At 43.6% G+C, this 14,608-nt stretch overlaps 1 protein-coding gene across 1 annotated transcript; it reads right to left on the reverse strand.

Moving 5' to 3' along the window:
- Positions 1 to 339: 339 nt before the first annotated feature.
- LOC147447035 (chloroplast protein FOR GROWTH AND FERTILITY 1-like) lies at positions 340 to 2,338 on the reverse strand. The gene is made up of 4 exons (XM_086522937.1): positions 1,992 to 2,338; positions 1,852 to 1,919; positions 1,729 to 1,757; positions 340 to 1,557 (listed from the first exon to the last, which is right to left on the reverse strand). Exons 1-4 carry the CDS (start codon positions 2,183 to 2,185, stop codon positions 763 to 765), a joined length of 1,086 nt encoding a protein of 361 aa, XP_086379063.1. The 5' UTR covers positions 2,186 to 2,338; the 3' UTR covers positions 340 to 762.
- Between the last annotated feature and the right edge of the window lie 12,270 nt (positions 2,339 to 14,608).

Genomic DNA, 14,608 nt, shown 5'->3' on the forward strand with positions numbered 1-14,608 from the left:
CTTTACCGTGTTGACCAAGAGTACAGTCCGGAACAAAGGCAACTTGACACAAATTCTAACATCAACAATCACCCAGTAAGACCTATAGGCTATGTTAGCTCCACACAAGCATAAGAAGCTGATAAATGCTGTCATGTGTGATGCCCAGCATAAAGAGGTTAAAACACACAAAGAGATAACATGAAAAACCAGTTACCTAAAAAGGCTGATTGGGGCAAAAATGCAAAGATTCATTCTCCTGCAACGGTATCCACCTAGGAAGGCACTTGAGGAAAATAAGTTCAGAAGATATAATTACACAATCATGCCAAGATTAGCCTTTTAAATTACAAAATCCCAAGAGCATTTCAATGTACTCTCATTTCTTATTCCAATAATCTGTTTAAACTACATAAAACAGAAGATTCAAAGGAGCAGTCCTGTAGAAGTGAAATCCTTTGCCAATTTAACCCTTAATGCAGAAGAGTCTACAGATTCTTCAGACCTGTGGCAGGAAGGGCATGGAACCATAAATTTCTACATGACCTTCTCAAGCGTATGTAAGTTGAGGAACAAATCAATAGGCATACATCAATAGAGCTGCAGGTCTGTCTATGAACAGAGCAAGCTCAAGATTGCTAAACCCACGCTGTCCAGGAAAGCAAAAAAGCCTCCAAAAGTTGCCATGAGAAGCGAAGTACAAATGAGAACGTTGTGGAGCCACGACCTGACTGGGTGAGTTGCACATGAGAAAATCTCAAAAATTTCCCAACTTGATTGCCATTAGTGAAAAAAATTGATGCCAAAGAGCTCCCCAAGTAATACGCCCAATCCAAAAATGATTGCCACTATAGATGATCCTATAGTAAGGCGTCGTGTAATCCAAGGTACCCGACTTTGCAAAGCTTGGCCACAAGAACCTATGAAAGCAGTGTAGCTGCCCATAGCTACTACAGTCCCAAGTAAAAACATACCAAGATATGCTGCTCCTGCAAGCCGAGATGGTAGAGCCAATGCAGGCAGAATTACAATAAGAGCATCAGGTTGCAGGCCATAGACGATGCCTGTCGCAAAGGTCCTTAACCTGTGTGTAGTTTTCCTGTCCTCCACAACTTCAGAGGGACGCGGACCCTCTGCAGCCAAAACAGAAACCGGAACTTCTTGAGCTTCTTTCAAGCCTACTGCCCCAATCGCCAGTAATGTTATCCCAACAACCCTGGAAGCCCATACTTGCAACAGCTCGATTTTCAACTTCCCTTTGAGGAGGAGGAAAAACAAACCAAAGATTATTTGGCCGGCATCATGCCCACATCCCCACAGTGCTCCTACAAGGGCACTCTCTACTTTTGCTCTTCCTATGCATAGCGGGGCAAGTGCAGCAAGATGGTCCGGCCCTGTCAATGTATGAAGACACCCAGCCATCAAACCTGCCCATGCGCTCGTCATTATCTCAGAAAATTTTGCTTCTTGCAAAGCTGCTGCGACAGTTCCCTGAATGCCCAAGTCAGCTACTGCAGGAAGCTCAAGGCTGAAAAATGCAGCAAGGCCCATAAGGAGAAGAACCGCACGCTGTAGAGCCTTGGATTTTCAAAAAAAAAAACAAAAACCAATGTCAGTGCTCATCACGGACCAAGAGAGATGCTCTCTCTCTCTCTCTCTCTCTCTCTCTCTCTCTCTCTCTCACACACACACACACACACACACACACAACACACAAATCCGTTAGCACAGAATGGAAACCTACCATACCTTCAAGTTGACCGACCACGGATTTGCACCTGAAAACTCCCGAAAGAAGTGCCATGCAAGTCAGAGAAAGGGCACAAAGCAGGAAAAAACATGAATAAAAGAATTGAGTTCAAGGAAACGCACGGCTACTACGTCCTTCAGTGAAAGGGGGCAGCAGCCCAAGGAAGGGAAGACGATGGGGCTCGCAAATCCTGTGAGATAAGACACGGGAATGCTTGAAGGATTCATTGAAACAAAGGCTTAGAAATGGAAAAGTAAAGTACCTGGAGACGCCTGTGCAGGAAATACTCTCGTCTGCTTGAAGAAGGCAACGCGGTGCCGTCCGGTGCAAGCGCAAGTGAGGGACAGCAAACGACGGTAGGCGCGGGGAGGAGAAATAGCGCGAGGAGGAGAAATGGGAGGAAGCTCCTTCCCATCGCCATCGCCATTGTTGCTGCTGCAGCACCAGCATGCCCATCCTCTTCGGTGTCTCGCTCAGCCCCAACTCACACAGACTTTCTGTGTGGCACCATATTTGAACATAGTTGTGATTAATAGAGAATAAGCAGGCATCGGATCGGGCACACTAAAGCAAGTGCGAAAGCCTCAAAGGCTCTGGCCAGCAAACCAGGCATCCCCCATCCAGTGTTCGGTAAAAATCATTTTTCCAAAAATATAGAATTCCTTTTCTTGAATTCGTCAAGAGGAAATTTTAGAAAACTAGGTTTATTTTTTAGGTTTCTATACTATTTTGGGGTGGAATTTCTCCTTTTGGGGTGGTATTTTTGAAATTGAGAACGTCATGATATTAAGTTGAGACACATTTTTCCCAAACACCACCCGCATCCCTCCCCTGTGACTAGGCTTTAGTGTTATCCTTGCTACCCTCCTCACCTTCGGTGCGACCCGCTCTAAGAGGCTCTCCCACGTCACTATCTCACAAGGGTCCCTCAAGGGGGATCTAGGGCCTAAATAAGGTGATGCTGCGTAGGCTCCACCATTAGACTGCCATGTAAACTAGGGATCAATAGCTAGGGTAAGGTAGGGAGTAAACTAGGTGCTACATCACCTAATGATCCGGGCATTTTTTATACTTTATTTAAAATGACAAAACATCATGCTTTTATACATTGATACGGCAATTTATTAGTGAGCCTCAATACTACATACTACTAGAGTGCTCAACTTTTGCTCACATTCAAACTTGCTTCCCTCACATTGTCAGCCATGACTTAGACCTACACACTTTCCTCTCTAAGCCACGGTGTGGGCTCTCCATTATGATTCTCATCACCACAATCTTTAAGCATTGAGAATCACTTATCGGCCCCACACATAGTGCATCACACATATCTTTGGTACCATGGATTGCAAGGCGAGACTTAAATAATCAAAACTAGTTTAGTGCAATAGTTGACTCAAAATTGAGGGCTGAATGCAAGGTGAAAAAGAAAAAGAAAGATTGAAGATTTTGTTGATGACAAGGGCAATTCCGCTAATGAGGAAAGTGATGGTGAAAGTTATGGGTCAAATTCTCAAATATCTTAAGACAAGGAGGAATCAAAGAAGGCCAGAAAAAGAAAAGCAAAAATAAGAAAAAGAGGATGAATGGCAAGAAGAAAGGAAAGTCATCAAGAGAGGATGACTTGGACAAAAAGATTGCTACAAGGATTAAGTTTCTTGGACTTGGACAAAAAGATTGCTACAAGGATTAAGTTTCTTGGACTCTAGGAGACGCGCCGAAAAGGTTATGTGAAATTTGTGGAAAGATGGGACATGTCTCCTTGAATTGCCGGTATAATCCACAAAATTGGGGTAGAGTTCCTTAGCATATTCTGTAGTTCAACCAACATGGACCTATTCAGCAAATGAATCCTCAAGCAGTTCAGGTCGGGATTGAACCAATTACAAGACCTAGTGGTAGAGGAAAGAGGGCAAGGTCAAACTCACTTCCAACAACCAAACCAGGTGTTCAATTCCTAGGGACAAGGTCATAGATGTTTTATTAATCAAAGCAGAAAGCTCAACAATACTAATAATAACAATATGCTTTGCACACATTGTGGAGTTAATGGCATCGACAAGGGCCAACTTGTGAGCTATGGCGCAAGCATAGAATGGACAAGTTATACCAATTGTTAGATACAATGGTAAGGCAGGGGCTAATCAGATCAAGAGGATCAAGCTCCATCTCAGCTTAACATGGCAATTTAGGAGGACTTGAAGAAAAAGTTCGTTAACCCTATCAAGAAGGACATTTTTTATCCTTGCAACATTGTGATTGCTCTTAGTGTATTCATATTAAAGAAGTACCAAAAGATGGAGCATTAGCAGTTACAAGGTCCATGAAGAAACCCATGAAGCTCCTTTTTGCAAAGACAACAAAGAAAGAAGATCCCATTCAGTGGGAAGTCCAAAAATAAGTGAGAACAAGAATTAAAGAATTGAACTATTATGCAAGGAAAGGATGATGTTGAACATCTGATTTCAATTTTCTAGAAATGGACAAGTCTGAATATATAGGAAGAGGATGATAACATGATGTAGATATTGGTGAAAACACAATTGAATTTGACTTCAAAGCAATTGTTTAGCTAAGTTTTAGCTTTTAGAGGCAGAGTTTTTTAGAAGTGGAGGGTAGGACATGTGTATAGATGTTGGAATTAGGTTTGTACGGATGCACACAAAGCTTGGAGAAGATGAAGAAGCTCAAGGCACACAAAGAGTATATTGCTATTGCACAATAGAAAGATAAGTTATCCCTAGAATGGTGGACATATATAGAATGAGTATACAATGCGTAGGGAAAAAAACTTTTAGTGAGAGAAAAAATGCCTTGGTGGTCCTAAGGGTGTTCACACATTAGGAAAATTTTGAGCTCATTTTTGGGCCTTGTAAGAATTGTTGATGTAGCATAGCTTTCAAAAAGTGGGGATCGGTAAAATTTTTGTAAATAAGATCCAAACTTGTCGGAGGTTGGATATTTGGAATCTACTCTTCAAATGCTATCTATTGATATATAGCAGCATGTATCGGACATTGCCTTCATATAGATCTAGAAAAATGTGATTTTAGATTACCGTAACGGTAACAAAAATTGGTTGATTGAAAAAAAATGGCATAACTTTCATAGAAGTCATCCAAACTTTTTGGACCTTATCTCTTTAGAATCCATTTTTTAAAAGCTTTCCAATGATAGGTCATATCATGGGGTTCTGAGAAATATTTAGAGGGGTCTACCGGGTTGCTTTCTTTTGTACAACTTTGATGACGTGGCACTCTTAAAAGGCCCAAAAATGAGTTCAAAACTTTCCTAATACACATCACTACCACATATATGGTCACTAACAAATCCCCCTTGGGAGAGATGTACATCACTACCACATATATGGTCACATATATGGTCACTAACAAATCCCCCTTGGGAGAGATGTGGTGGATGAGAGCTAGCACATAGTGTACATGAAAGTGCCATGGCCTAAGGACATGATCAATCCACAAAGGGAAGCAAGCCCAAAGCTTTGCATAAAGTTGCCTTTGTGAACAAATCCGTAAGGTTGTCTTGTGTCAGCACATATGCCAAGTTAATCTCTCCTACTGAGAGTCTCTCTTTGACATAGTGATAATGCACCTCAATGTGCTTTGTGCAAGCATGAAAAATTGGGTTCCTCGCAATTGCCAATGCTCTCTAATTGTCAGTGTAGATGATGTTGGCAATGTCCACATCAACCATAAGGCGTTTGAGCCATACACACTCAACCGTAGCTATGAAGAGGATGAATGCCAGTGCTTGAGCAAAAGGTTTGGGTAGTCGAAATGTCTAGCCCATCAAAGGAATATGTATTCACATAGGGAAGGGACTCTGATATGTAGGCTTCCTATGCCTCGGGTGCTTTAGAGGGCCCGACGTATATGCCAGTGTGGCAAGCCACCATGTCTACCTTGCTTAGGGAGAGTTCCTCTAAGAGGATTAAACGGTCAATTACCGCCCTTAGAACCCCCTCAAGATCGCGCCTTAGATTGGCTATGGTAGTAGCCCCCCGCCTATTCGTCGGCTACAACCAAAGCGGGTAACCCACCAATTCTGTTGTCAGGCCAAGGGCCACCCTGGAGGTCAAGGACCGCGGGCCAAGGGCCGGCTACTAATGGAGACGGGATCCTAGGGGCAAGGCCTATAAAGGGAGGTTGGGCGGAGGATCGAGGTTAGGCAGTCCCAGGGCTTTACGTTGGTATCAGAGCGAGGTGGAAGAAGGGAGCAATGGAAGAGGGGAGAAGGAGGTCTCACATGGTGTGATGCATGAAGGTTGCATGCTCTGTGTGTGTGTGTGTGTGTGTGTTGACGAGCTTGGGCTGTGAAAAAGCTCTTGCGGCATGGCGGGCCATGGGCATGGCCCCTTGAAGACATAGAGAGCCGAGGAAGTCGGGGCCGCGGGAAGCGACCCCTATCGGGAGGGACAAGATTTTTGGCATCATCAATTCGGCGAGTAGTTGGGCTCGTCGAGGTCGCCGATCCTGGTGGTAAATTTTTGACACAGGGGCTCACCCTGGTTGGGCCTGCAGAGCAGCGACGGCCCTCTCCTCATCTTCATCGGAGCACACACAGGCAGTCTCCATCACTGAGTAGGTCTTATTATTTTTTAAGGTTGGCCTTCACATTTGGCCAACCCCTTGGCCATTACAAGAAGGGGTTCCCCCCAATAAATTTGCAAAGGCATGGATCTCTTTGAAATCAACAACCGGCAGCATGGCGGAGGAGAAGTCATGGATCTCTTCAAAATCAGCACCCAAGGTTGCATGCACTGCCATGCACGGGCTCTATGCAAGGCGTCCAAGGTGCAGGGCTTCTGCACAGTTTGGGATTCACGCCAGGTGAGGCTTCATGCCATTCAACTTTCAAACAATTGAACACACGTAGGCAACCATGCAAAGTGTTGTCAGCAAGGACATCACCCTAGGATGGCAGGCAAGGCTTTTCGTCAAGTACTCCAACACGATTGGATTATCAAGTTGGCGCTTTCACGTTCTTCCAGTTTTCATAACTTTATGTGTGCAATTGTATTGCGAAACATGTAATTATGTTAATCTTAGCTATGTTTCCCTAAGAGACTACCTATGGGTCAAGTATGACCATGGTCAGTACATTATGTCCACTTCAGCTGGTCGTTACCACCATTTGGACTAAGGAGCAAGGCTCCACCAAAGATAACCCATACAAGGGTTTTAATGGCTCCCACAAGGCAACGTTGCCTCGCAATACAAGTAACTCAGGCATGGCCTATACTGTACATGGTAGCGGTAATTGGCAAGGCCGATCTGATCATGCACAACACTCATGGCCACGGTTTGTGTAACCCAACTCGAGCATTGAATTGATCACAAGTTTCCAATTTTCTTGCGAATCGGGCAAGACCCTTGGCAGCAGGAAGTAGATCATCTATTGCACCAAGCAACGGTGTCGGGGGATATGTGTTCGCTACGTGAGTCAGGTAGGCGCCAGGCCTCTCACTGTGGGAGGTGTGAGAGAGAACAAGAAGAACATATGCATATGGCTTTGGCAATCACCGTAGTCTTCAATTAATTAATTCAAGCTTTTAGTACAATGTAATCGATAGACAAGGCGGGCTGTTAGCAGCACCGTCACTCGGATCAGCTGAAAATTAGGAGTTTAAGCTCCCTTTTTACAAAATTAACCGGGCCGTTAACGACACTGGGGCTTAAGATGGTGATTAATCAACCTTCGGATTGATGTCGATGAAGAAATTTTTGCCTGCTGACGAGGAAAATCCTATTGTGTCGATTCTATCTGTTGGATTTGTCTTCAATCAATGTCTATGACGAAAGTATTTCTTCTCCTATGACTGCTTACAAGCCCTTGTTGATCTCTCCTTGCCTAAGCGGATGAGAAATAGTCTCCTTGGTTGCCTTGGTTGAAAATCCCTGGCTTAAGCCTTTCCAAGATCGATAGAGAGAGAGCTCGCCCTTGCATGGCTGAGAGATTTAGAGAGAAAGCTTGCCCTTGCTCTGGTTTTGAGATTGAGAGAGAGAGATTGTCCTTGTTTGTGTGCCGGGGACGAGCCGAAGCACCTTCAGATTGGATCTCGAGAGAGGCTCGCCCTTCCTTAGCTTGGACTCGCCCTACCTTAGCTTGGATTGCCGATCAAGAGAGAAGCTCGCCCTTGCTTCCTTGGCTTTGAGATTCCTTCTTGGCTCCTTGAAGCTTCGAATTGCCTTTCTCTTGTTAAGCTCCGCTTGAGCTCTTAGTTCCTCTCCTCCTTCACATTTTGCTTCCCCTGGGGTCCTCCTCGTTATGCCCCTTGCTCGATGCCCTCATTTTTGCTTGCCTTGAGGATGAGAGCGAGAGAGAGGGAGAGAGAAGCTTTGCCAATCGAGGATCAGCCGAGGGCTTCTTTCCCTTCTCCTCCAGCTTTTCCACTCCTTACCTCCTCATTCTACCTCTATCTTTCCTTCGTTAATGCCCCCCCAATATCGCTTATGCCCTAAAAAAACTCCTTATATTTCCTCGGCCCATCAGTCACGGCGTCGTGACTGATGTGGCGCGGGACCCGTCATGATGACGTGGCAGATCCGATCGATGACCCGCTCAATTTCCGCCTTTGCTAATGCCGCAACTAAGCGCTATGGCATGCTGAGCAAAGTTTTCTTCTTTCGCGCGCTCAAAAGAGCTTTCCCCTGGCCGCCATGAGCAATTCTTCTCCTGCTTGCGCTCAGCTCGCTGTCTCTCGCCACACGCCATGCTTTTTTTCTTCCCTTCTTTCACATTCAAAATCCCCTAAAGTGTGTTGCCCTTAGTGCCACATTGGGCGGCCATTCACAACCCATAGTGGGCGGCCACTTAAGTTGGCTTGGGCGGTCATTGGCCCTTGGGCACCACACTTGAGTATACATATTAACCAAGGCACCGAAAGCCCTTCGCATTCGAGTAAAATTTTCGTGACTCCCTCGCCATCAGCATGGCATCTTGCAGTAAGACCTCATAAAGGAATTTATGCTTTCGTAATCCACCACATTTGGCGTAAACATTGACCAATATATTGCAACGCACAACAAATTTCTTCAGTAGCCGATGCCAAGCAATCTCATCATGAGTCTCGTTGTCCGTATCGAGGTCTTGAATAGCAAGAGACAACCCTTTTTTTAAAAAACCCACTCAATCACTTATTGTGTACTCTGAAGTGCATCAGATCCGGCATATATCTCAACCAAAGCACTGTTACCTCGAGCATTTATTCTACTGCATTCAAAACCCCGGCAGCTGCTCAAAATTCCAAAATAGCACACATATCAAGCGGACCGGGGACTGGTACGGAGCCGGCCCCCGACGAATCTTTAACGGCTAATATCTTGGCAACCGGAACTCTGATCGCTGATCTGTAAAGACCAACGCGCTCCACAAAGTGAGCACTTCAGGCCCGTGTATTCATTTCATTTCTGTCACCTCAGTTGCAGTTGCCCAATCTGGTATGGATCTGCAATCGACCTAAACTTCAAACTGCAATAACTTCTTCATCGTAGCTCCAATCGATGAGCCGTAAAGACAGGTCGGTAGAGCACTTCAAGCACTGCAATTCTAGGTCATAATCTTCCATCTGTGCTCACTTCAAGCATAATCATTTTTGGCATCATTGAGGCATCTGTTGGCCTTTTTAAGCCGCATCTGGCATATAATAATCATAAGCTTGGCATGTTATCAAGCCCTGATCACTGCTCACTTAATGTGTAGGCTTCAAAGAATCTTGGCTTGCATTTGTCTGCTCTGTTTCTCTACATGGCAGCGGAGCTGCATGACATCCACCCCCTCTAAACCTGCACAGCCTCCGGTCTGTTCCAACTGCACTTCAATCTGCATATGCTTTAGGTACCTTAATCTCTTTTCCATCATCAAACTCACGTAACTAATAAACTTACAAAAAAATGAAATAAAGCTTATACCCTATCGTCAATGTTCTAGCTTAATCATTATGTAGCTGCCCATCAAAAATCTCTGAACTTTATCTGCAGTATCTTCAAAGCATTCAATTATGGATAACATGTTTAGTGAACCCCGCCAGACTCAAGTGCTCTAGTTAATGATGCACACGGCTTGACCATTAAGCTCTCCTTAAGGAACCCTGTCAAGCTCAGGTATGCCTTACTCTATCTGCACACGGAATGGCCGTCAAGTCCTTTACTTCAAGTTCTGTTAGCAGAACCAACTCAAAAGTTGTGAAGACACTTCATCAATTGTCCAAAGAATTCAGCTAGAAGCCAGCCATGTAATCTTATTGAATGCATAACGAAAACTCTCCTGACTCAGCATAAATCTAGAAAACCAAACTTTGTACCATGAAACCTGCTACAACAGATAACTGGTACTCTTCAAATCTGCAACTGGCACTTTAGTAGCCCCCCCGGATCAAACGGGAAACTTATCAGTTGCCCCATTGTGAGCATTCCTTTAAAAAATTTGCACCATCCTCCAAGATCATAGGGATAATACAAGAGTTTCCCATCAATAAAGCATAAACATACATTAACCGACAAATCTTCATGCAAACCCCCTGGATCATATGGCTTATAAGTCAATTTCCCAGGATCATGCATATATCTGGCACCTCCTGGGTCAAAAGCTAGCTCAAAATCCCCTACATCAGAGGGTAACATCAGATTCCATATAGCATCAGGTAGCATCAGATACTGCCATATCCCCTATGCAATTGGCTCATCCAATTGTCGATAATCAATCACCGGTAAAAGCATTGGCAGTGCACCTTCACTCTCACTAGTATTGAAATCCCAATCATGCATATCTGGATACATCAAGTCTATGGAAAAATCGTCTTCATTAGGCTCAAAAGATGCATCTGAAAACAATTCTCTATCTCGTAGAGGCTCAAAATCAAGTAGAGCATCATCCAACAGCTGCATAAGTTCATCATCGACTTCATCTAAACAAATTGGCTCATGCATGAATTTAGATTCATTGGTATCCTTAGCATCTGTATTTAAGAACCCTTCCAAAGCTTCATCCAATAAGCACATAAGGTTTAGGTCCACCACTAAAGAAGGTTCCTCCATCTTGTACATCTCAGGTTGCTGCAAACTAAGATTTCCACATGTGACATGCATACTAAATGCATCTGTTGTAAACTGCTCTTTAAGTCTTTCACCCTCAGCTAAATATCTTTGCACTTCTGTAGCACAAAGTTCATCATGCACATTGAAAATTTCATCTTCTGCCCTGTTTGTATCATCGGCACAATGAAACCAATCATATTCAACATCAAGAGATTGCACTTCACTATGCACCCGCTCTGAATCAGCATCATCAAGTTCATGATCATTCTGCCACAGTGTGAGCCCTGTGTCACAAATTCTTGATAGAGAAGAGGTTTTCTCCCTCTCTAAATCACCAGCAAATTTAGGATCAGTCTGCCAGATCGGTAGCTCTAGGTCACAAAAGCGTGTCAAAGGAGTCTGCACCCCCTTTGAATCATCATAATCACGTTCAAGATCAATTTTCCGATTTGGTAGCTGTGCTTCACAAAAGCTTGTCAATGAAGGAATCTGCACCCCCTCTGAATCAAGCACATAATCTTGCTTAACCAAGTCCTCAAAATCTAGTACATCCAAATTCGATAAATCTGGTATACCAAAAACCATGGTCCTGTTGCTCTCAACAACAGCCCTGCTTTGACCTATGACATCTGTATCATTAATCAACTCTTTGTGTTGGACGGGAGCGACTCACACACCCATGAAGTGCATGTAAACACTACCTAGATCACCATAATGTCAATCAAGGACATAGATGACACGATAGGAACACGGAGGAAATCTCTTAAGCTTGTCAGGCTGAGACCATCCTACACATACAACACTCAGGAAGGCCAACTAAACCACAATCAAGAACCTCACTGCTCTCAACTACACCACCTAGCCACATACACACATACTAAAGGTAACTCGCCTAATCATGCCAGATTCGTACGAAACTTAAGGAACACCATCCCCTCACTAGGATACACCTGTCCCTAAGCTTCTACACTCAAAACCCTCACTCTAAACCCATCTGTAGAAAACGCGTAGGATGACAGAGCCAAATTTTGAAAGTGCCCGAAACTGAAATTTATGAGTACCTATGCGTAGCTTATGTCGCCACGATTCTATAGACTACTAGCACGCAGAAAACAGACATCTTTTGATACACTTACGACCACAAATAGCTCGTAGATGCGTCGGTGTGTGCGCTTCGTCTCGCGTGGAATGCTTGGCGTCGTCGCGTAGCTCTCCTCGAGCCTACAACAATGGTGCAGTCGGAAATGTGTTGAGTGAGCCGGGCGTAGCGAGAGGATGAAGCTCACGCTCACTCTCTTTCTCTCTCACACACAGTAGACGGCAGCGCTAAGTTTTGATTATGATTAAAGTCCTCTTTACAAAATGACCTAGGTACCTTATATACTAAGGCTACCTTAGGTTTAACCAAAAATGGGGTTGAAAGGGTCAAATGGCTTTGTATTTACAATCTGGAAGTGCCATTGCACCCCGGCTTCTGAAACTAGAATAACTACTCATTACAAATGATGTTTATAGCCATAATCCGTAGCATTTCATAACTCGCAAAAGATAAGACTTTGGTACGAAACTTGAGTTATGTTGTGTTGTTGACCCAGCGGTCAACACTCCCCCCTTCCGCGTTCATGTTGTCCCCGACATGACCTAATTGTCGATGGCGATGTGGTCTGTGCTGTCGTTTTGTTGTTGGAAAGAAAGTATAGGCTATAGCCTTTGCAGTAGCTTGTCTTGTTCGTCCAATCCGATGTACATAGTCTTCACATGATTCAGGAAAATCATAATTGATGACGAACTTTATGTCTTTCACATCCACGCTCCGAGCTGCAGCATCTGTTTCTGTCATTATAGGTCTACGGCCAGATCTAAATTCAAAAAGAACCCAATGTCATTGAACTTGACTCTTATCATCATGGATAGAGAAAGCTCCATCCATCATTTGCTCCAGCCAATCTGTGAATTCGGAGTATTTGTGATTCTCAGAAACAACTTCTACAATGTGTAGAATTGAGTGATTGGCTTTCTGATCTTGTGAGCCAATGACAACTTTGTAAGGATTTTGTAGAAATTGTATGGCTAAACCCATAACGTCTTTAGGCCAAGTTGCACTCCAATGCAAAGTCTGTCTGTCAGGCCGAATCCAGGACTTAATTATTCTAATTTGAGGTTCAAAACCTTGTCGAGCATTCGATGCGCATTATCAAGAACAAGCTTTTGAGATCCTCTGATTACTTTTATGTCTGGTCTTCTTCATTGGGGACTTCTTTGTTCCTGTGCAATGATGTTGTTAGTGTTGTCTGCAGCTTTGTCATTGTAGGCCATTCTTCGACTCGCCATTGAGGAGAAGTATGCTATGATCTGCAATTGGTGCTCCAATTCATTTGTCAATTGATTTGAGTAGCATTTCCTTATTGTTGATGTAGAAGGAATATGTACAAGAGGATGGTGATAGGTGTCTTTAGATTAGGGTCTAAAACCTGGATGACCAAAGGGAAAAAACCCGGTGGGAAAAAAATGCCTTTGGTATACGCTCTTATTGGAGTTGAGTAGTTGAACGTGAAGTACATGTTCATGAAGGTGAGTGCTTGGGTGAAACACGAAAAGAGTGCCTGATGCAAGTGCCAATTATGGGACACTCTATATGCGTGTCTTTTGGACCTTCTCCTTGACTTCACCAAACTTAAGTACTTGGACTTCGACTCTTTTGCTCACCTATACCAGCATGAGCGACACAACGTAAATATGCTCAACTCTTCCAGCTTGAGCAGTACCTAGAATAGCTAAGACGCTTAGACCACAGAGAATATTACTTGAAGCTTTAGGACTAACACCTCACTCATTTTGTGGCTTGGCTACTCGACTCTGACTTCTATGACTTGTCGGTTGCATGTTGACACTGCTTTGTGACAAGTTCTTCGACTATTGTAGTGGCTGCTGAGACATACTTCGTGAAGTTTCATCGTTTCCCTGTACCTTCTTCTCTTTGTAGTGCTCAGGCCTCTCGTCAGTCTTTTCTTCATGTGGATTATGGATTTTTAATTTTTTTTAAAATAATAAACAAAGAAAATCTTAAAACAACTCAACAAAAGAAAAATCATTCAAATAGAAATCTAAATGCTATGTACACTATACACATGTCCCTAGGGGCTCATATATGGATTTTGTCCCCATACTCCTCTATAACACTACTATGAGGGTATATACTCTAAATTTTGTCAAAAAATTATCACAATAAAACGTAAAAATTCAATGCATCTCACAAAACATTGCCCTCTAATAGTCATAATGTTAGGTCCGCATTCAGAATGCCTCCCCCCTTCCTATTTGGAGTCATCCTTTACGACAGGGTATCACAAAGGGTATGTGTTGTGCCTGGGCAATTAAAAGTTGTGCCTATGCAGGCCTTGTAATGTAGCCCTATTATGCATACACAGTCAATGCATGGAAAAGATTATGTTGTGCAAGATGTGGGTATAAGAAATTTGCTTATTGGCATTTGTTGGCGAGGATTCCTATTCTAAGCAATGTAATGGTCTTTGAAGCTCCTGTATCGTTGCTTGATTGAAGCGACTTTCTCTCTTCTAATTGTACTATAATCGTAGGAAGAATTGTAAGAATTCAAGCGGCGATGCACTGACAACAGTTTTGTTGTTCTTCTTTGGGACCCATTTCTTTACGATTATTGACTGTTTTGTTGCTGGCTCTCGTTTTGGAACCCATACTTGCCCGTGCTTCGTTTGTGTTTGAAGAGACTTCTTTGGGATCCACCTTTTTGTTGTGTGAGTCAACAGTGGTCTTTGCTTCAGCCCTTGTACGCTTGGTTTGGGGACGG

The sequence above is a fragment of the Adiantum capillus-veneris genome, chromosome 11, assembly GCF_014529385.1.
Source record: "Adiantum capillus-veneris isolate H3 chromosome 11, ASM1452938v2, whole genome shotgun sequence".
NCBI classification, from domain to species: Eukaryota; Viridiplantae; Streptophyta; class Polypodiopsida; order Polypodiales; family Pteridaceae; genus Adiantum; species Adiantum capillus-veneris.